Genomic DNA, 22,897 nt, shown 5'->3' on the forward strand with positions numbered 1-22,897 from the left:
TATTAAAAGAAAACAGCAAATTAAAGATAATTTGTATACTTTCAAATGATTTTATCAAACATAGCTGATCTTTACCAACAAGAAAGTTTCTATGATTACGACCTTCAAATTGATTATGGCATACGGTATGCTTCTTTTGATCTATCTGAACAAGAAATGGATGGTTTTCAATGGGACGGTTCTTAACTAAATAGTTTTCAATAGCGTGGTTTTTAATGGAATGGGTTTCACTGGTCAAGCACTGGACACACGACAGCTAGTAAAAGTATGTCTGAAAAAGATCAAATGATATCAAATACAGAAATGGAAATCAAAGGTAACAGTGAATCAATCAACATTGATACATTCTTAATTGATGAAAGTTTAACTGTAATGCGTGATCTATTTATTTGCTATACTCTGCTACATTACGCAAGGGGATTTCTATAATGATAACTATTATATCAAGTGTGCTTATACATACAAATAAATCAACTACAATCAAACGTGTAGATATTTTATTTATCAAGCATTTTTATATTTTTTCCAGATTGCTTGTTTTAGTTGACTTTTGGAAACCTAAGTAACTTAAAGTTATGAAACGTGCATTCAGTGCAGATAAAAGCACGTCTAGCTTAATTGACAATTAGCCAGTGATGTATCTAATCCCACTTGATGTAAGAATTTCATTATCATTATTTTTCACTGTATTTAGTTTTAATTTTTTCTACATCTAGCTATGATTATTTAATTTCTTTAATTATTGCATTTATAACTGAGGCTGAATGTTGCCTAAATAGTTCTTGCCATGTTACGTTATTTATGTGTACCAGCTTGATTGAAATAGCTTTGCCTGTGCTTTCTTCTCTCATTATCAATTCCAACGCACCCAATCCTAACTTGCTTGCTTTCTTTTCGTTGATTTTGTATCACATTATCTAATATTCAGTTTTCTTTAAACCTGAACAATAACCAGATTTGTCTTGCTTGAACAACATCTTTGGCTTAAATGCTACAATGAATCTAATACAGTTTTGAAACAAAAAATTAAGCAATGAATTCATGAAAGATTTTTTAAAGTGGTGACTTGGTATTGGTTTGTTTCAAAAACAACAAAAAAATCAAATTAGAAAACGTGTATACGGTGGATTTACGATGTTAGGGTTATTTATATGATTCGTGTATTATTTTACTGCAACAAGGTGAAAAATATTGCGATAGAATGAGACTGTAAATGATTGATAATGATTCGCTGTATATCAGTAGTGTTACAGAACACTTCTACAATTGCAATAATGAGGACAACGTGGTTTTTGACAATAGTGACCACCCCAAGTAGAATATAATAACGAGGACAACGTGGTTTTTGACACTAGAGAACATGCCTAGTAGAAGTTTCAATTATCAAGTAGAATATATTTTGAGTATCCAAAAAGTTAAAATTTCAACGAAATATTCAACGACATTCCAAATTTAGAATTTTGCGGCATAATCTAAACCTTTTTGATTTGGGACTGATAATGTTGATATTGTCCCAAATAAAATAATGTTTCCCCCAGACAATACATGTATAATGTTTCTCACGAGACAAATCATATTAGGCTCTTTTCAAAAGAGAATACAAAAATGGCTTCCCTTTTGTGATTTATTGTTGCAGTGTTGATTGTTTACCTTTAATCATGTTGACCTCATCACACATTACGTAACATGGTCATGTGACCCATCACTGGGATTGAATTTTATTGCTGGCTAGCTCTTTAGACTCTACATTTTAATTGATATGTTTGCTTTTCAACGATGTTGTGGTCAAATCGTTTTATAATTTCCAGTTCTTACATGCGTAACATCTCTGTGTTGTTTTTCATGGAGTTAAATAATGCTTGATCCAAACTATTCTATCTATATTCTGAAACTAAATCATGGTGAACCATGCCATTAATATGTTTTAGACTGTGTGATGCATTGAGCAGATTCGAATATAATTTTAGCCTTCAACAATTGCGGCAAAACCAGTCTGGAACAAACATTTAATAATTCCCCTCATTTGCTATGCTTCAAATAATAAGATTTAAAGAGATGAGATTATTGTTTTTCTTTGTATATTTTGTCATATTTTGTCATAGAATACCGAAGCACAAATTAGAAAATGAATTCAACCTATTCTTCCGTAAGATTGTACTAAAATGTTAATTTTCAACATAATCTATTCTATTCAAAATATAATTCATAACACATTTAAACCGAATGCTACTTGTTCTCAAGAAGGTAATCGTCATATCTCAACATTAACTGGATATGCTCTGGTGACCATTTATTTATTGATTAAAAATGCGTTGTTATTATGATATATGAGAGAATATTGTATCATAATATGTGTTTGCTACAAAAGCTTCTGCTACTGCGTTGTTATAGTTAACGTGCGCTTCTCAAAGGTCAGTGTCTGGATAAGCTGCATTAAAATGTAAAATGAGTCCAAATACAAAAGACTCTAGTTCGTACACACAAATACTTATTTTTCCTAAGAGATTATATACCATTGATTTATTTGTACATTTTGCAGTTATTTAAACCATGTTTCCATCTCACTGATGAGAAAGGATAGTGTTGTTACTGCATACATTTAATCATGACAAGACTTATCTATACTGCTACATAATGTCAAATATAATGTCGATGCTGTTTAGTGATCGTTCACAAGGCAACAAATTCTATATCTTGACTGATAGATGGCCAACATTCTTGAGACCCACTCTACACCGCTAAGGAAGCACCTCTGATATCTGCAATTTACTACACTCCTTTAGATAGCATCCCAACGCTGATCAGCTCAGCAGATATCTAGGTCAGGCGTAACAAAATGGTTCAATCACTTCACCCCTTTATGTTATATTCATGCAAAGCTAATGTCAGTCACATATATTTCTTGACTGCAATTTGAAACAAATTAAATATTTTGGTAAAAATGTGTTAACTCATGTCCTTGTGAAATTGTCCATGCTCACTGCAACACTTTGTTAAATCGTACATTTTGGCGGTGCATATTTGTTCACGTTGTCAACCTTTTCATTTCTGAAGGTAAGTCAATCTTGCATGTAGTCCGCAATCCCGTAATGCATAAATACAAGTCAATGGGGTAATGTACTTCTTACACAGCATCTACTCCAATTCAAAATAGGAATTTTACATCCGGGCTTCTATACCTCCCCTGATACTGTTCAACCATATATTTTTAAGAAATACCTTACCTGCATCAATGGTCTTGAACAAATATTATTGATTTGATATAATTATAAATCGCATGTTAAGGAAGCAGAGAAAAATATATAATTTGATTGTAGATTGTAAGGGTCATTTGTAAACAACAGATTACATTGCTAACTTCTGTCCATGATAGTAGATCATGCTTTAAGATAATGATCATTTGTAAACAACTTGCTGGCGTGGATTTGGTTGCAGGACATTGGTTTTTCTCTTGGGAAAACAATGGTCTATTCGATTGTAGTCAGGAACTTTGCTAGAAGTTAAGTTACCAAACCTGACCTTGTTGACAAATTTCATGGAATAATGACCCACACCCAGGTCATCATATCTGTGTCTTTGATTTTTAAAAGGCTCAAATCAACAAGACCATAAATTCCCATTACTAGTGAAACAAATCTTTTAGCTTTATAATTTGAGAAGAATTATTTATTTAAATTAATCAATGGAATTAGAAAGTGCAGTTGACATTTTGGACTAAAGCATTACTTTAGGTTTATTGTGAATTCATTAAAAGATGTTCTGAATTGTATCATTGCTATACACCAAGAATTTTGATATATCGGCACATTCATCACTATTATTATAGTATATTCAAGACTGGAATTCAGAACACCACTTAAATTCATTTTGAACCCTATACTTTTGGACATGTGATATAACCTATAAATTAATATTTAATTCACAATACTGAAAGTTCCGCTGAACGTTTCATTTCATAACTTAGAGAATGACATCATTTGTTGAATTTTACGGAACTTGTTGGTTTTGCATTTTTCTGTTACTTAGTTTAAGACCATATAGTACCAGTACTATTCACATTCAATGATGTCTTCCCTGTATTCTGTCAAGGCTAACATGACAACCAATTTCAAATCTAATCCACGCACGTGAAAACCTTAGGGTGATTAGAAAGCGAAACAAACCTATACCACAAAATTGTACCCGGTTCTGTGCATTTACAGTTAAAATATTCAAAGAAAATGATTTCATCTGCGCTTTCAATGTTAAGTATACCTTTTTAAAGACGAGTATGACCAATTTAAATGGATATATATATATATATATATATATATATATATATATATATATATATATATATATATATATATATATGTGTGTGTGTGTGTGTGTGTCTTTGTGTGCGTATACTATATATATATGTTTGTGTGTTTGTTTGCGTGTGTACACCAAAACATCATTTGACAAGTACAATAACTTTATATCACTTCGTTTATATTGCTAGCAACATGTGTCTTACAATGTAAAACTAGGCATCAGTTCAAAAGAATTGGCGGAAATACGAGTTATATAACAAAGCAACGTTAAAAGAACAAGTGACGATAGCAGGAATATTTATATGTTAGAAACTCGATCTTTATGACGAGTTTCCTATACAGACTTGCTCTTTATATCGAATGAGACCCTGTTTCGCATGGCGAATATGGTGGCCCCAGAGAATAGGAGGCAGCCAATCATCATGGTGATGACCCACCAGAGCAGTACTCCTAGGCTCAGCTGGTCATGGCTGTACAACATGCAGAATCCTTGAGATCCACAGCTTCCCCCTCTCCAAATCAAACACGCCTTGTCGATTACAGTGCCTATCAAAACAGGACCAGGAATTGACCCTAGAAAACAAGAAGGGGAAAACAAACATGTGGAATTCAACTCTTTCAAAATGGTTTTCGCAAAAAGCTATATCAATCAATCTATTAATCAAAGAGGAGTTGATCATCAGTAGGCATCTAGTATTTCCACATACAAACACATTATGTCAGTTTATTTCGCGTTAAATTACACTCGTTAGCAAAGAGTTTTCGGCAAGTGTATCTCTCCACAGACTGACTTACTTTTCAAAATAAAATGCTTACCTAGAAGCCGAAGAATCATCCATTGCATACCAAGAGCCATGGGTTGAATATCGTCATCGACACATCTGAAATCAACAGATCGATTCAATCAATATATTTCATCACTTTATGTAAAGCAGATTATTTCTAGATCAAAATACACTAGCTACAATTTTGCACCATTGTTACGAAGAGTATTTGTTAAATCTAATGTTAATTCCTTTCTATGGAAACGGAGATTTGTAATCTTTACCATCTCCATAGAAAAATATTGTCATTGGTCGAGTCATTCAAACCATCTCTAAGCAAAACGATCTAGTCAACAATCCTCCAATAAACGTTCGAAATGATTCCACTAAAATATCTGAATTTTTTTTTACACTTTAGTCGAAACATTGCATTTTTTCAGCCATCATCACTCTTTATATTTGCTGTATCGGCAAAGCGACACAAATCGCGGATTTATTGGGAAAATAAAGGAAAAGCAATCAATATAATTTAAACCTAAAATTAATCATACGGTCCGATACTCCTTATAAATTAATAGAGTATATGGACAAAAGTTCTCAGAGAAAGTTGTTTTGTCTTCATAGTGTATGTTCTAGTTCTCAGGTGGTACTCTCCATTAGAGGTCTTGCAGGTGCTGTTGTCTTAGAGATGTGAATCACGTTATCACCTAAGGTACAGAATTAGGACTCTATCTGTCTTTACAATATTTCCTAGTTCCATCAGTTCACGCTGTAGTCCTGGAAAGCAACATCTTTTCACACTGATTCCGACTCGTTCTTATTCAGAATGATTTCAAATACTTATTCCACTGGTTCTACTGATTTGAATTCAACGCTACAAAGACATTTAAGTTATTATTTTAGTAAGTACAGTCGAGTACAGAAAAGTATCCTGTATTTGCTTATACTGTTGGAACAACGTTCATATGTATGTTTAACCGCACAGCGTCACGCGAAACCAGAGGAGGATATTTAAATTACACTAAACTACCGAGTCAGTCACAGCTGATGCGTATCTGGCTACGTCTCAAAAGCCAAGTCTAGAACTAGCGCTACGCTCTATACATACAACAACAGCCATATATATTACTTTGGCTATCTACGGCATCAGAGACGCTAATACCGCCACAGCTAATCCTATGACTGACTAAACCAGCAGCCTCGACCGCAACAGCAAGTATTAGCCATCATCATACTGAACCTGAGGAAAACGGTACATTTTCCTAGCGAGAAAGTAAATAGGACATCAGACATCGCACACCAAGACATGTCGTAGATCACCTCAGCTGTAGATAACGCATTGAGAATCAAACATAATCAACGGGAAACCTATAACCATTGAATTATAGCAGAGCCTGGGCCTGCAAAAGAAATTATACAACTTACTGAGACATCTAGAGATGAAGCTACAGCTCAGCCTCAGCAGACACAGGAATAGGTTAGGCCTTATTAAACACTTACGTTGACAAAAAAGTTATCGGAAAACACGAAACTGACAAAGAGAGAGAGAGTATCGTGAAAAATTAGAAAGAACATATGATAGGATTGAAGGTGCCATTTTAACATCGTAAATATTGCAAACACTGAAAAGCAAATCCGGCAGGCTATAAACCAGCTGAAATCCCGTCATGGACGTTACCAACTATAGCCAGGAAGGGTGCCCCGAGTGGCCGAGCGGTCTAAAGATCTCACGGAACACTGTCATCACACTTCTGTCTGCAGGGGTTCGAGTCTCAAGCTCGGCCAATGTGGGTACTTAAGAAAGATTGCTTGTAGCTTCCCGTGGGTCGGATTTCCCGGGTTCTTCCTCCACTATTTATACTAACCGCCAGGTATAGCCTATCTTGTGTTGAAAATTGCGTTAAATTCCCATAATAACAATAACTGCCTGGAAAGTATTTTGCATTTTCAACAATGACAATAACAAATGTTGATGAAACCCTACAGGAAAGAGACCTTCATTAAGCTATCGGTCAAGAACTGGACAGGCTTATACAAACAGCAAACTAAGAGGCTCAGGATCGACTTCATCACTTGCTGAAAATCGGATCACACTGCTGTGGTTGATCTTGGTATGCTGTAAAATTTATAAACTCATTGCAATCAAACATATCTATAATTATGCTACTATGAACGTGACGAGGCAGAGGTAGAAAGGACCCGTATCGAAGATCATATGGCAGCCGCTTTCGCTACGCGGAGAACGGTTAAGTGGGAGATCAATTTAAATACTGTACGTGCGAAAATCGAAATAACTGCAGCCGAAGACCAGGCCAACGTCTTTGATGCAGCTGTAGAACAAGATGACGGGAAGAACCGGAGTAGACTCTCAATTCAATCATGCATACACGAAGAAACATACTATTTCATGATCACATGCTGACTTCTTACATCAAATCGATTCCGGATTCATCCATGATGTTGCGTTTAGCATGGATCGTGACGCACAACACCCAAAATGCACAAACCAGATACATCTGACCAAGCACGCTGGAATTTACTACTCCTCTGTCTACATACTGTGTTTTGCACGTATCGTAATGATGGCATGTCAATGTACCAGGTATAACAGACTTGGCCAAATATCTAGCTCACCGTTAACTTGTCAGCATGGTGCTCTCAACATTTGAAGACCATCCTGGAAACACAAGAAGTCTATATTTTTAAGCGCCATAAGAGATTTGGGTGTTACTGAAAGTCAGGAAGGGTTAAAAAGTCTTTGAAGCATGTGCAAAGGATGACATCAGTGCATGTGAATAACCCTGCAGCAGGATTAACTAGATGAGTGTTATGGAAGCCAAGAGGTCATTGAGAACCCCTTCTCCTTGGCACTAGAATTTTCCTAAAATTCCTAACACTCTAGCACATACAATCCAAGGCTACAAGAGTTTGGGGATCTGTTATTGGAACTCGATTTGAATAAAGCGGATAAACACCTACTTCAGGCCTCAATTATCTAGACACCACTCGTTTAGAAATTGTCTCATAGCTTATAAAAGGCATGTCACAAGGCCGAAAGAACAGTGAATAATAAAGTTACATTCCTTTCTTTCTCATTCGTTTCAAAACGTATTCGTGATCAACCTCACACAAGAAACGATAAAGCTTCGCATTCAGTACATCAGACGAAAAGTTCAAATTCCCCGAAATCTGGGAAAGCATCTGCGACATGTAGTAACACAAGAACACCCTTATCTCTAGACAAGACAGGAGACTCTTCTACTACGTCCACAACTCCTACTCCGTCCACGCAATCCCCCGTATAATTACTACAAATGTCAAGCCAGGAGGTCCCATTATTCAATACCCATTTGGCAAGAAGCTTCGCTCCCATAAACAAATATCGTGGCTTAATAGAAAAACCGATGAAGAATTTAAAAAAGGGTATGCAGAAGAAATACCTAATTTATATTTGATGATGCTCTTCTACATAACACTTTACTAAAAAATGAAATCGGCTGTTAAATGTAGAAGTTTTGACAGTGATAAACTTGTGTCTGTTCTACACCCAGATACTCAAAAACCCAGCCCCGCTTTTGTCCTTGCCAAAACGAACAGCGCGAAGGAGAAAGAAAGAACGTCGCCGTCTTCAATAACTTTCAGATGCAGTGAAGTTGGTGGAGTGAGCCTGTGATGGAAGATACTGCTCTAAAATATGCATAGGGACGGTCTGAGCAAGGAAGAAGGATATACTCCATCTTGAACGATTAAAGTAATAACTCATTGTCCAGGTCAAACTTATTTGATTTATTGGGCACACATGGGATCATTGGTCCATACACACTCAAAACTGTAGGGGGAAGAGCAACGGTTACATGATAGAGACTGTAGACAGCAGTACAACAACACTGCTCACGCACTGATATACTGTAACCAAAAGCTGAATAATAGTAGCGAAATTCTTACACTTGATGCGGGATATCATCACTTTTACTTGAGGCCTGTAGCCAACCATATCCAACCGTTTGATGAAGATGTGTAGATTCTAGTTCTGCGCGGCAAGGATATATTTAGAGCACACATGGTTGTTGAGCATCACAAGGTTTCCGAGGACGCCCCATGTACAAATACTCAACCTTAGATGGGTGATCGTAGGCGACGTCTGCAACGGGAAAGTGAGTAAAGCTGGCAGCGTCAGCTCCTTCTCCACTTGTATGCTAGAGAATGAGCGCTGGTCCCTTTCCAAACCATGTCCTAACCACATCTTGGTGAATGATTAACAAAGCTGTACTACCGAGACCAACAAAGAGGATTCACATTAGAAGCCACATTAGAAGTAGTGGATATAGGTCCAGGTCATAATAGTGTGAGAAAAGAAAAGGACGACGATAAACATCCCCATTGATCGAGGACAAAGATCTCCAGAAAATAACGGACAAAGCATGAGTTAAATATGCATCCAAGAGATGGATAACTCAGTTACAGATTCATACAAAACGCCAACGTTCTAACAATAAACAACAGCCACTCACCTGACTCGCATTGCAACCTCGTACCTTAGTAGAGAAGACAGAACTGGAGACGAAGCGTAACTTCGTAGCCTTTATGAGAAAAATATTCGACAATGGCCACATGAATCTCCATCATTGAAGGAAGGTGAGACATGCTGGTGTCTGACAATATTTTCTGTTTACCACTAACATAAACCATGTCAAATCTGAGTGCTGCATGACTCAAGTGCTCAATTTCAAGGTATGTCAATGAATGACGGCCTTCTTAGCGGGCCAGACATAACCAGCAGCCTCATATCAGTGATAATCAGTTTCAGAGAGGAACATGCCGCTGTAACAGTCTTCATCTAGCAGATATTTTACTGTTTCCTCGTTCTAGCTGACGTTGGAAATTACTTAGCATTCCTTTGATAATGTGGCAATGACATCAATAATGAGATCATCAAGCACAGTTTGAAAGTAAATTTCTTCGGTAATAGTCCATCACCTGCGCTAGACATGAACTAAGAAGGTCAGCAATTGAAAGAGTACCTACGGTCAAACGCTACGGAGAAAGATACTTCTGCACAGACAATGGACTGAAATCAATGTCTACAGATGCAAAGGCCATTGATGTATTAAAAGAAAGCAGGAAATTGTGCCACTGATGGCCTGAGGCTCTACAAGATATAATCCAACAGCGTCGACTTTATTTAGGTATTCCCTTCAGATGACAAGCAAAGGATCTAAAGGATTTAGATCTCGGTGTCGATACGCCACTAGCCTAGCCTTGGTGTAAGCTGGGGCTTAAGATCCAATCCAATTGTCAATAGATTAAATTCGTACACCTGACGCTGTGTCAATAGTGAACATCCTGTCATATCCACTCGGGTTCGTAGCTCCAGTCACAACATATAAAAAAGGTCTTTACTTTCAGAGCTTTCATCAGAGTCACCAGACTCGGATACCTGCCTACCCAGATAAAGCTACAAAAATGGGAAACGTGAAAGTATATTCTACAGGTCCTAGAGTATTTTTTGGATTCCACGTCATTTCGCGTATAACTCGCTACAGCTCCGTACAGAGAGACAATTGTCTTCTCAGATACTTCATCGACAGCCATAGCAGTCACGGATTACTTAAAAGCCACATAAGCAAATGGAAAGCATCACCTATGATTTATCCTCGGGAAAACACAGCTGGTACCAAAGCCTAAACAAGCTATCCTTTGACTTGAGCAATGTAAACCATACTGAAAACAGAAACAGCGAAGCTGATTTGAGATGAAATGAACATCAAACCAGACCCAATCAAACTCAGCACTGACAGCAACGTACTACTTGGCTACATACTCAACCAAGCCAGGTGATTCCATGTGAATGTCAACAACAGGTTGGAACTCAAAGCGATCAGAGCAGTGCTGAACAAAGTAGACTATTAGGTCAGTTCCTTCATTGCACTTGGTGTGCATGACATTGCAATCAGACACCATCCTAGCTGAAACAGACATCTTAGCATTTATGGACCCTGGATCAAACACGACTATCCGTCCTCAGATGACAACCTTTGCTGCCAGTGCTACATGTGACAACCATCTTTGTTCACACCATTTAAACCGCTTTTTCAATTTAAAATATTACACATAAGCTGAAACGCGTCCAGGCCATATTGAGCGCTCCTACCATTGGACATATGATGATTCATCATACAGTTGCCATGGTTGGCACAACTGTGAAACTCACATACCATTGATAAACTATGTCAGACGAAGAAAAATATCCTCCCTTCCTGATTGTCATCACGTGGGCACTCTGCTCGTATGGTATTATCAATAGCAGGACTAACACTAGGATTGTCGCTTTACAGAGACAGCGGTCAGAATGGTAGGTTTACTGATCGTATGTGCGAACAGATACATTACCAACGTAATCAACAGGTGCATCACATGTAAGCTGCAAGATAAGCAGCAGTAACAAAAGATGGCAGACTTGCCAGACAATTGACTTAACACAGAGCACTCTTTTACCTATGAAGGATTCGACGCATTCGGTCACCTAAGTCAAACAGGAGGAGGGCCCGCACACACAAAAAATGGTGGGCTGCGCAGTTCACATGCAAGAATTCATGCCATTCACACCGAAATTACCGAGTCATTAGACGCTTCGAATAGATGATCTTCCTGTCTTCGCGTATATTGTTGGAACGGTGTTTATCTATTTAGTAGCGTACCAACAGGGACTGAATAATATAAAACGTAAAAAATAGATGAGGAGTTTATAATGATCTCTTCGAGCATTTATATCGTTATAATATACACTCTTGTTTTGATGATCTATATAAGAACAAACCTCAGTGTTGCCATGGACACAGGCGTGACTGTAGTGAGCACGGTAAGCATCATGAGGAATAGGAAGGGTGCCAGAATCCTGATGTTTGTACACCCATCATCACACCTTCCGTTGACTGCAGTGAACCTATCATCATTATTCGAGACATTTAAGCTGGTACTCGATATATTTAAGCTGGCTGCTATACAAGAACAATTCTGGTACGGTTCCTGCAAACCGGATATATATATATATATATATATATATATATATATATATATATATATATATATATATATATATATATATATATATATATATATACATATATATATATATAGTGAACATCAAGAGTTACCTTCATGTCACAGCGACGGTTTCTGCTATTACTGTTCAATTTATTCAAGGTCGCTTAAAGAAGCAATCAGTAAGTTACATGTAGACTCCTTTGACATATGTATAAATAGGTACACAACACTTGTCCAGAGTTGCGATCAGTCGTAAACTGTTCTAATCCTGTCTTGTCTGAATCCCACTCCAGTTTTGAGGTGGGAGGCGATTGTCGCTGAGATTTGTACATTTCACGTTTGACAAAGGCATCAGTTGCTATGTTCAATCCGAGCTGTACATAAGCTTGGTCCAATTGGTTTGGTTATCGTGTATCTTTCGCCTTAGTGACATACATAACGGAAGACAGATAATCAATTAGTCATGTCAAAATAAAGAAGTCAGTTTCCTGCAAATTTTAATTGGTCTACACTTTTCTTGTTGTTGTATTATTGCTTTTGTATAATTCGATATCAAGCGGAAAAAATCTAGATTAAAAAGGGCAACGTAAGTTTTTCTGTATTTTAATTCAATTTAGACACAAATATATGTGTTTGCTCAAGCGCTGCTTAAAGATCCATTTATATTTCGTACGAGTTAAACATCCTGTTGACGTAATTCGACAACAGCGCAGAACAAAACCCTGGTTGTAATCCATGGTTACCTGGAATACTTGCTTTTGAAATTTAAACATTTCCAAAGTATTTATAGCTCCAATAAAGGATACGAAGCCCAAAGTTATGAAAATTATGTTAATCAAATCTAAAGAGATTCATAAGCATACACAAATAAAAAACATACATGAAAAGGAAGGAAAGTGAAAAAGAAATAGAACAATAAAGAATAGTGTGTCAAAGACATTTACCATTGGATACATACATGAAAAGGAAGGAAAGTGAAAAAGAAATAGAACAATAAAGAATAGTGTGTCAAAGACATTTACCATTGGATTTGCTGGGGCCTTTGTACAGCCAGCATGACAAGGGGAGTAGTACACGATACGGTCATTCCCACAAACGAGATTGAAAAATTGTTCTGTGCAGTTACAAGAACCCTGGCACTTCGCTTTATACCCCGATATAGACCTGCCGATTAAAAACATTTATTTGAGGTACAACAGTGTCTTTTAGTAAGTATTCAATTTAAAGTTCAACGCTTTCAAACGTATTGAAAAATATCATCGTTTAAGAAAATAGCGGTCGCCGAGTCCTTTACATTTTCCGTTTTTACAGCGTCATTTGTGAGTTAAAAATTTAAATCCAGCTTCTTTTCTGCGACAACCATCTTCCCTTCCCGTCCGTGACTTTGACCTTTGCCTTTCGGTTATTGAATAACGATATATCATTGTTGTGGTTTACTGACCCAATGTGTCAGGAACGATGAAAATCAACTGTCATCATCTTCATATTTTCAAGGTAAGTGAATTTTACAATACAGACCCTCTCATTTGTGCAAATTATTTGCAAGGCATATTTGATCGTAGAGAATAGATGGCTGGTGGCCTAAAGAATCCACACCTTTTTGTTAGAAACAAGTATAGTTTAATTGCAGAGACATTATTGTATATTGTTTTATTTTATATATGATTCTTCAGTGAATTACTTGTTCTATTGACTAGGCTAAAAGACGGTTAGCTATAAGGAAAAACTAACGCCTTATTTACATAACGTACCCTTCACCGGGGTAGGAGACTTGAAGGCCCGCAATTTTGACGTTCGGACAACCGGCTATGTAGGCTATTCCCATTACAGCTGCCAGAAACGATGCCACGGCTGCCAATCGAGTCATTCCAACCATCTCTAATCGGAACAGTCTAATCAACAGTCCTCCCAGAAACATCCCAAATGATCCCACCAATATTAGGCCGCCTATTGTTTAAAAATACGATAAGGGTATTATCATCCAAACCTGATTTCTTAATAAACAAGAGTCACGATAGATTCTATCCCATCCTTTGGCAAGCCTCGAGGGGAGACAAATAATGTAACCCCTTGAATGGGATTTCCTTGTCACGGTGCAAACCTCAGCATAGAATTTATTAATGTCCATCCTTTAAGCAGCAGCACTGTGTGCAACTAGATTCACATCACATTATATGCCCATCCTTTAAGCAACAGTACTGTGTGCAACTATGGTCATAGCACATTGTATGTCCATTCTTTAAGAAACAGCACTATGTGCAACTAGAGTCACAGAACATATGCCCATCCTTTAAGCAACAGTACTGTGTGTCGGCACAATCGGCATAATAGAGGAAACGTTTCCTCTTTGTGGGTGTCTGCGATATTGATCTTGATGCATGAAAACTCATATTTTATTCTCAAGTGCACCCCATAGACAATAGCTGCTAAACGTATGTCGAGTTTAACTCAAAACTTACAGCACATAAATAACCGCGACCCGTTTACCCCCAAGATATTAGATTCCATACATGGAGTTTATCAAAAGAATATGTTATATGATATAGTGCATTATGTGGAGACTTTTCAGTTACTGAGTCGTTATTCTGTCACCTCTGGGTTTTAAAATCCAATATCTTCTACAGTGATTAGAACAAAGTTGTCGTGAAAATTGCTTACCATTTTTATCTTTTACTTTAAGTGCACCTATAAAATCAGCTTTAGTTTGTTCGGATATTATTTGGGAGGAATCATTTTATTTCAAATTAATTAATTGAAAATAAAAATGAAAATTGCTTACCATTTTTATCTTTTAGTTTTGTTCTTCATTCCTCCTTTAAATGCACATATAAAATCATCGTTAGTTTGTTCAGATATTATTTGGGAGGAATCATTTGATTTAAAATTAATTAATTGGAAATACAAAGTGCTCTTTGACACTTGGTTTTTCCTTTTTCTCTTACTTAGTTTAAGATCACAGAGTCGTAACACCATTTATTATATGCTCATTTTTTCTGTCAATTGTCAGAATGGTACCATATTTTTCCATATTACACGGCTTCATGTTGCACGACATGTGTACCTAAGATAGTATCGTGTATTAGGAAATACGTTGTAAATAACAATGTAAGCTCATTTAATACGCGCATAAACGTTTGGTTTATTAGATTTGTTTGTGGATGAACTAAACAAGCTGTTCCGTCCATTTGTAAGTAGAGATGATAAAGTTAACGACATGATCGAATTCAATGAGTCACAAATGAAACTTTCAAAACAGCAAGCTAATGAATGTGATATTTGCAGTATCAATAAAAATCGTGAGAAACGCAGTAATTGAAAATACCATTCTGACCATTTAAGTAGTTATTTAGGAGAAATATTTTCGCAAATAGAATGGTTCATACTATGACTGGTGCTCACTACGATCTATAAATATAGCAAAGAAAAAGCATATTGATGACAAGGTCTACAGCATGCCTATCAGAGACGTACCATTTTACAAGTCAGTCAAAATGCTAAATTCGAGAAAATATGCAACTGAAGTTTTGGTAGGAAACTAAGGGCCTCAAAACCAATAAGCCAGGACAACGAAAAAGTATTATTTCCGCTGGCTAAATGGACTGTCACACAACAGCTGCTTTGCAAGTTTCCTTGTATAACTAATTTGATACAATGTTAGGCGAGCGAAAGAAGACATGTTGTATGATACAGATCATATTGAGCATGCTGGTGACAGGGCATAAACATGTCTTTTTAGCTGGTAGTAAGAATGGTAATAAATATACTTACATTTCTGGATTTTAAATTTCCTCAAAATGTACTTTCTAAGTTAATTTTGCAAATCCACATAATATGACCCATGTCATGGGAAACCTGATGTATACCGAAATTCTACCGTAATTTCGTCTACATTTCCAACTGAAATCACATTCTCCTTACTACACTGAATTGAACCAAAACAAATCTAGTCCATCTTAAGCAGAAAAGCGGAATTGAGTTGGATCAACCAATCCACAGAACCCATCCATTCTAGCCCAGCTGGAAGTTATTCAATGCGCATTCATTCAAAATATGACTTAAAAAATATAAGCCATAGGTATGAAAATGAAATGAGTATAAAATTAAATTGTTATTACCTTTGAATCAGAAAATATCAACTCGTTTTCTCGGACTAAGGTCGTGCAATATTACTCAGAAAATATTCGTTCATATTTTCCCATACAAAAGCAGTAACCTATAAATACTAGGCCATTACTGGCAGTCTCTAAAATCTACCCAAATGACAAATATGGTCCTTTTTTGTCAAAGAGAAATCCGCAAGATACTTTGCAACAGAATAGCACTCCTACTGAGGTTTTCCAAAAAACTGACTAAAATCATCTACAGTTTAGCAGCGACTCTGTTATTATAATGTCATACATTCAATTTTTTGTTTGTGTATGTACTAAAAATTCTCAACCATAAATACAAGTTCAGGTTTAGCATAATTTAGGAGACACTTTGAACTAGTTGCACAACATTTTCCCTGTTGCATCATACGCCTGTGTCAACTGTAACAATGACATCATCTGATAAGTAATTTTAAAGAGAGAGAGAGAGAGGACGTTTTTCATTGTGGATATGCTTGCTTGTTTGCCTCTTCATTTTACAGATGTAGAAGAAAACTATTTATCTATTTACCGAGCAGAAGACCAGCTTCATCAAATGGCATATTGTACTGTTCTGCCAGATACTTGAAGGCAAAGGCACTGAACCCAAAAATGATTAGAGCGTTGACAGCGCCCCCTATCGTCAGAAGCATAAAAATGGGATTCACAATCTGAAATGGGAACAAAGAAATATAAGAAATAGGTAAGTTAAAGATAGGAAGAAGAGCAATATGATGACGAAATCAATACTTTTTTCTCCATATATATATCTATCTAGAGAGTTTATATAAATATCCACAGACGAACAATATGTAGAGTCTGAAGTGTAGTACAGGTGTGTTTTGTGCTTGTCTCTTTGTAAAATCATCCAGTCCACAGATAGATAGATAGATAGATAGATAGATAGATAGATTGACTGAAGAAGGATTGGATAGGAGAGAGAGAGAGAAGGAAATACTTAGTGATTCTTTAAGTGTAAACATTATTTTCTACTCATTTTAATTTCCACATACGAATTTAAGATCTGAAACTGAATAAATAAAACACAGTTTAATTTATGCTTCTGTGTTCTGCTTTTTTGTGCATAAATCGAGGTAAAGGATAATTGGAGTATGTGTGTATATATATATATATATATATATATATATATATATATATATATATATATATATATATATATATATATAGTGGAGAGCATTCATGTAAGACAGTTTTCAAAACAAATAATATAGTTATATAAAAGACTAAAGCGTACCAGCCTGAGGACTGCCTTGAAAAATGTTACAGCTACTGTCTTCATTAGTGACAAGATAGATGCCTCTCCTTTGCTACTCCCACTATTAGCAGCAGCTGCCTTTTTGTTTCCTGAAAGTAGAATTTAAATAATCGGATTTTAGGGGTTTATGTATCTGCCATAAAACCTTCCTGACTCTTGACATCAGAGTAAAACAGCAATATCGAGACAAAACATTCCAATAATATGTATCGTTGCCAATAAGGATATGAATGATAGACACCTGGCTATGGATGTTCTTTGCATTTTTTTTAAATTATTCCATTCAGGAATTACTTGCATTTTATAGAGCGGAAATTCAATCGTGAGGATATGTGTACAGTGATAATGCATTATTATTTTACCAGGTGTGTGTGTACGTGCGTGCGTGCATGCAAACATAACCGTTTTCTGTTTTATTTGTTGGTCTTGTCTATATTTTGTATTTGCCTTTGAAAAAGAATCATTAAGAGTCGAAAGCGCTTAGACTACTTAGATTAATAGAATCTGTGTTGTGGTTTGCACCGAGACAAGGAAAGCCCAGTCAGGGGTTACATTTTTTGTTTCCCCTCGAGGCTTGCCGAGGGGGGAGACATATAATGTCACCCCGCGACTGGGCTTTCCTTGTCTTGGTGCAAACCCCAACGTAGATTCTTTTTCTCATCCAATAATTTCCTTTAAAGTAAAAAAGAAATCCTCACTTGTGCAATATAGTTCACGCGCAAATGTTTACATGCGGTGCAGTAATACAAATATGTTAATGAGGACTGTGGGGTGACTGTGTCATCCGAAGTACACAGTTTTTATGCGTAAGCCAAACAAATAACAACATAAAACGTTGCATAGTACTGAGGTATTGTCACATTTGATATATGGATGTTATATGGAATTAACAAAAAATAGTTAATATTTATTACAAAAAATGTTTCATTTTCATCAGTTCTAATTTAGAAAATTATATTGTAAATAATGAAACGATACTGGGCTCACACCTCTATTGTACTGTATAGGCTATGATTATAACGAAAATTTACATACAGCATGAGTGTCCGTGCTTGGGTTATTCACGGGTAATTGGCTATCTGTGTCACTATCGTATATAACTCTCCTTTTCTTTGGAGGAGGTGAAACTGTTTGTGACATACTTGTGCTGACCTAAATATTGATTGTATAATTACCCCCGTATATAAAAGACCCTCCAAATACGGACCCTAGCGGATAACCGTGTGCTAAACTTTCAAGTTCGCGGATTCGTTGAAAACTTATGTTTGTGTCTTGGAAATATGGCAAGTGCTACAGTGAAATTTGCTTATTGATTAATGTGTTGACGGATAAATTATTCCTTCTGGCTGGTAAGCGCATTATTTGTCATTAAATATTGTTGGTATATTTTAGATTCAACTGGGGCACAATGGAGATGCTTAACATAATTAGAATAAAGCATATTTGACATAACACATTTCTGGCTGTTACTACGTCTTCGTAGTTGTTAAGAGAGTTGTGAGGCTATGAGGTGTATAGGTCTATAGTCTATGTGCATATATCAGTGTTTTCTGTTATAGTTCGTTTCTCATACCATTGAGAATTTTATCTTATCTGTAGCACAGTCAATTTTCAGGTCAGCGTCATTAAATGTAGCTAACAGTATATAATTTGTTTCACACGAATTATTTAAAACTAGTTAGGTAACTTTAGCTACTTTTAATGATGCTGACCTGAAAATGTACTGAGCTAGGCCTGCATATAGGACAAAATTGATCATACTGTGTGGAACGAACTAGCATAATACCAAAAAGCTCAGCATCGAATGCGTGTGTCTTTGTCTCTCTCGAAATGTTTTTGTATGGTGTGTTCTCAAAGATGGATTGACATTAACTTACTATGTTTTTGTTATATATTTGTTTTCGTTGTTGTTTGATTTTAGAACAACTACGTCAGACACAGCAGAGGACAACAAGGGTTTCGTTTTTTAAAAGTAGTAACCTGAATGTAAATAAACTAGTATTTTATTATTAGACTTGCCATTACCGGGACCTCGGACTTTTAAACCCCATAATCTACAAATACTTGTATTACCCTAAGTGCAAGCCATCCACATAATTTGGTCAAGCAGCTTACAACAGAACTAAATTTATTCTGCAAAGCCAATATTTCATTCAGCCACAATGACAATGATATTCGATCATGTGACCCGAAATCAAAGGGTCCTTTTCCATATCTTAAGCTGTCCAGCTTCTTATACTATAATGAAAAGACCTCCTTCCTAGCCAACATGAAAGTCATCAAAAAGCTTTGGTGCAGACGCATGATTGATAAATAAACTATTTGTGCAGAAACTATATTCTTCTTTCAGTCACGATGACCTTGACCTATCTTTTCATGACTCCAAATTCAATAAATTCTTTTTTATTCAAGTATAATCCATCCACAAGGTTTCATTCAGATATATTGTTATTGAACTACTGTTACTATTTGGCAACAACGATTCTACGTTCAGTCACTCTGATCTTGAACTTCGACCTTTTTAAGCCATAAATTTACATAATTCTTTCGTATTCCATGTGCAATCCATATTTGACTTTGTATTACTCCCGAAGTCTATTAAGTGCTTTCATGTCCAAATTGCAAGCCATCCCCATTGTTGTTAAGCTATAGATTGTGGACAAGTAAAAATTATTGCGCGGTTACGAAATTGGTAATAAAATAGTCGTAAATCATAAAATTATTGAGGGCACGTAAAAACAAATCTGCATAAATATTAATTGAAAATATTTTAACTATTACCCGGTAGGTATTTTGGGAAGCCGAACAGCGGCACTGCCAGCAGAGCGAACGCTATACAAGTGGGAACAAAGCCAAGCCACCATGCACCCACCCAACGAGGATCACGTGCGTCGAAATCTGCACTGCAATGTTCCAAGTGGGAAAATCAGTAATTATCATCAACTTGACCACTATTACAATGAATAAAAATGAAGTCATTTTCAAAACATTGACAATATTGGTAGCTTATTATTATTATTATTATTATTATTATTTTAAAATTTCATATATATATATATATATATATATATATATATATATATATATATATATATATATATATATATATATATATATAAGGTGAATCAAACGGTCCAGGGAGATCACTTTAATTACATGTTGCTTCTGCTTTGACGAGTAGTTTATTTAGTTTCGAGTAGTAATGTTAATGGAGCATCAGCACAGACAAGTCTAAGATATTTGTATTGACTCTTTAACGATCTACTAAACACAAATGAGAACATTTGAAAAATAGACGAGGTAACTAAAACATAAAAAGATTTATATATTGCATGCAGTTGTATATTCTTTGCTTAATGTATTAAAATTAATGCGATGCTTTTTTTAAGATATTTCACCAAAAATATATTTAAATACAACTAAATACCGCTGAATATTAACAGTGACAACAATATATAAATATCGTTAATTCCTGAACACACCTGTTTCCCTTTGACGATTCATATTTAAGTATGATATTGTAGTTGTGTTACTTTGTCATGAGTCAAAAACATGACATCAAATCAGTGTCAATGGGATAAGTTGTCATGAGTCAAAAACATGACATTAAATAAGTGTCAATGGGATAATTTGTCATGAGTAAAAAAAACATGACATCAAATCAGTGTCAATGGGATAAGTTGGCATTGCTTCAGACAGCAGGGCACTTGAAACTTGCGTAAAATATCTGGAGACGGCTTCACTGTGCCTAACAAATAAATTACTTCTTGAGTTGCTAGTCTTTACAGACTGAATAAAGTGATTCAGCGACAGCACGTCTAAATTAACGTAAGAAACCCATAGTAAGCTGCAACGAAAGCTTCTTAGATAGATACCCCAAATATCGACAGACCAAAAAGAACAGTCAGATTGTTGCTAACATATAGGATAAAATGTCAAATGTGAAAATATAAAGATAATACGCATGCAGAACGGTCGAATACATAGAAACATATCTAGTTAAATAAATAAAAACGAGGATTTTATACATAATATAACCACACCTAATCAAGTGAGAACAAAATTGAAACCCATTTAGTATACGTCTTCAAGCTAGAAATGAATTAAAGAAGATGGAGACACAAAATGGAAACAGAATTTTGCCAAATATCTTAAGGGACTGATTTAGGTACATGACACTAAGTACAGATTTTGCGTTGATTACAAAAATGGCGCGACTTTAGCAGTGACATTGAACCATATTTGAAGAAGGTCATTAATGGAATAAAACTGACAATTTCGTCCTGTGAAGACTCACTTAGTTTTCACGACCAGATTCATAACGATGCATTAAAAAAATATCAAAACATTTGGTTGGTGCGTTACGGCACAGCAACACAAGCAGGTTATATAGTGCCTTGGCAAATTAGAGTAAATAGACTTGCCCAAGCATACTAATTCATGCTGAATTCAAACTGCGGTAGAAACACTCTTTGAAATACTTCATGCAAAATAAGGCCAGGAATGAGGTGAAAATCCAAGATGACTGTTTTACATTATTGAATATTTAACATCACAAAATTATATTAACCGATCATACAAAATTATGACAGGAAAGAGGCGAAAGTTCAAGATGATTGTTTGAAATTATTTAATATTTAACAATGCGAAATGCTCATAGCCGATCAGAGGGAACTTGTATATATCTTTGTATGAATGGGTTAAGAACAAAATAAAATCGTGTATCAATATGAAAGCTGAAGCTTGTAGATGTGTCTTTTCTTACGTCCTAGTGGGTTAAGCTATGGGGCGAGACAATGTAAATTTTCAAAGATATCAATTTATTACCCTAAAATATAACATGAAGCAAGTGAAAGAATTACAAATAACCTACAAATGGTGTGAATTCCTGTATTATTTTAATGTTCTATCAATTTCACAGTAATCTGGAAACAATCCAAAGGTGTTCCGAATGAAGGCTCTGATGTTCTTGTGTCTAGCACCACAGAGAATAACCGTTCTAAATTCAAATGTTTTATTTCAAGGTTAATCCAGTGGAAGTTGGATGTCACAAATAAACTTTAATGCTTCAAGTAATCCAACGAGGTTATTAAATATCCATCTCTTGAATATTTTCACAATAATTTATTGTGGGTGCGTGAGAAAGCTTGCCAGTAGCTTCTCTTGGGTCGATGGTTCTTTCCGGGGTTTTCCTGGGTTTTACCTCCACCATTTATGCTAGTCACCAATTTTGTGTTTAAAATGACATTAAACCCTATACCAATAAAAACAACAACAAAAATAATTTAGTAAGGTACTGTCTTTTTTAGAATAAACGGTTTTCCACTCTGCATTTTCAACGTTCACATTATAAATAAATCACAATTTCATCTCCGCTCTTACAAAATAGAA

At 35.8% G+C, this 22,897-nt stretch overlaps 1 protein-coding gene across 1 annotated transcript in view; it reads right to left on the minus strand.

Moving 5' to 3' along the window:
- Positions 1–4,629: 4,629 nt before the first annotated feature.
- LOC149808392 (solute carrier organic anion transporter family member 4A1-like) overlaps positions 4,630–22,897 on the minus strand; it is a 43,776-nt gene continuing 25,508 nt past the window's right edge. Inside the window, exons 6-13 of the mRNA XM_089968143.1 lie at positions 20,288–20,409; positions 17,486–17,595; positions 16,763–16,901; positions 13,855–14,050; positions 13,126–13,267; positions 11,877–12,085; positions 5,112–5,176; positions 4,630–4,868 (exon numbers count right to left, since the gene is read on the minus strand). Coding sequence (XP_089824269.1) covers positions 4,630–4,868; positions 5,112–5,176; positions 11,877–12,085; positions 13,126–13,267; positions 13,855–14,050; positions 16,763–16,901; positions 17,486–17,595; positions 20,288–20,409 — 1,222 coding nt within the window. The remainder of the gene's footprint in view (positions 4,869–5,111; positions 5,177–11,876; positions 12,086–13,125; positions 13,268–13,854; positions 14,051–16,762; positions 16,902–17,485; positions 17,596–20,287; positions 20,410–22,897) is intronic.

Source organism: Sinohyriopsis cumingii, chromosome 1 (assembly GCF_028554795.1).
Source record: "Sinohyriopsis cumingii isolate HCF-2022 chromosome 1, ASM2855479v2, whole genome shotgun sequence".
NCBI classification, from domain to species: Eukaryota; Metazoa; Mollusca; class Bivalvia; order Unionida; family Unionidae; genus Sinohyriopsis; species Sinohyriopsis cumingii.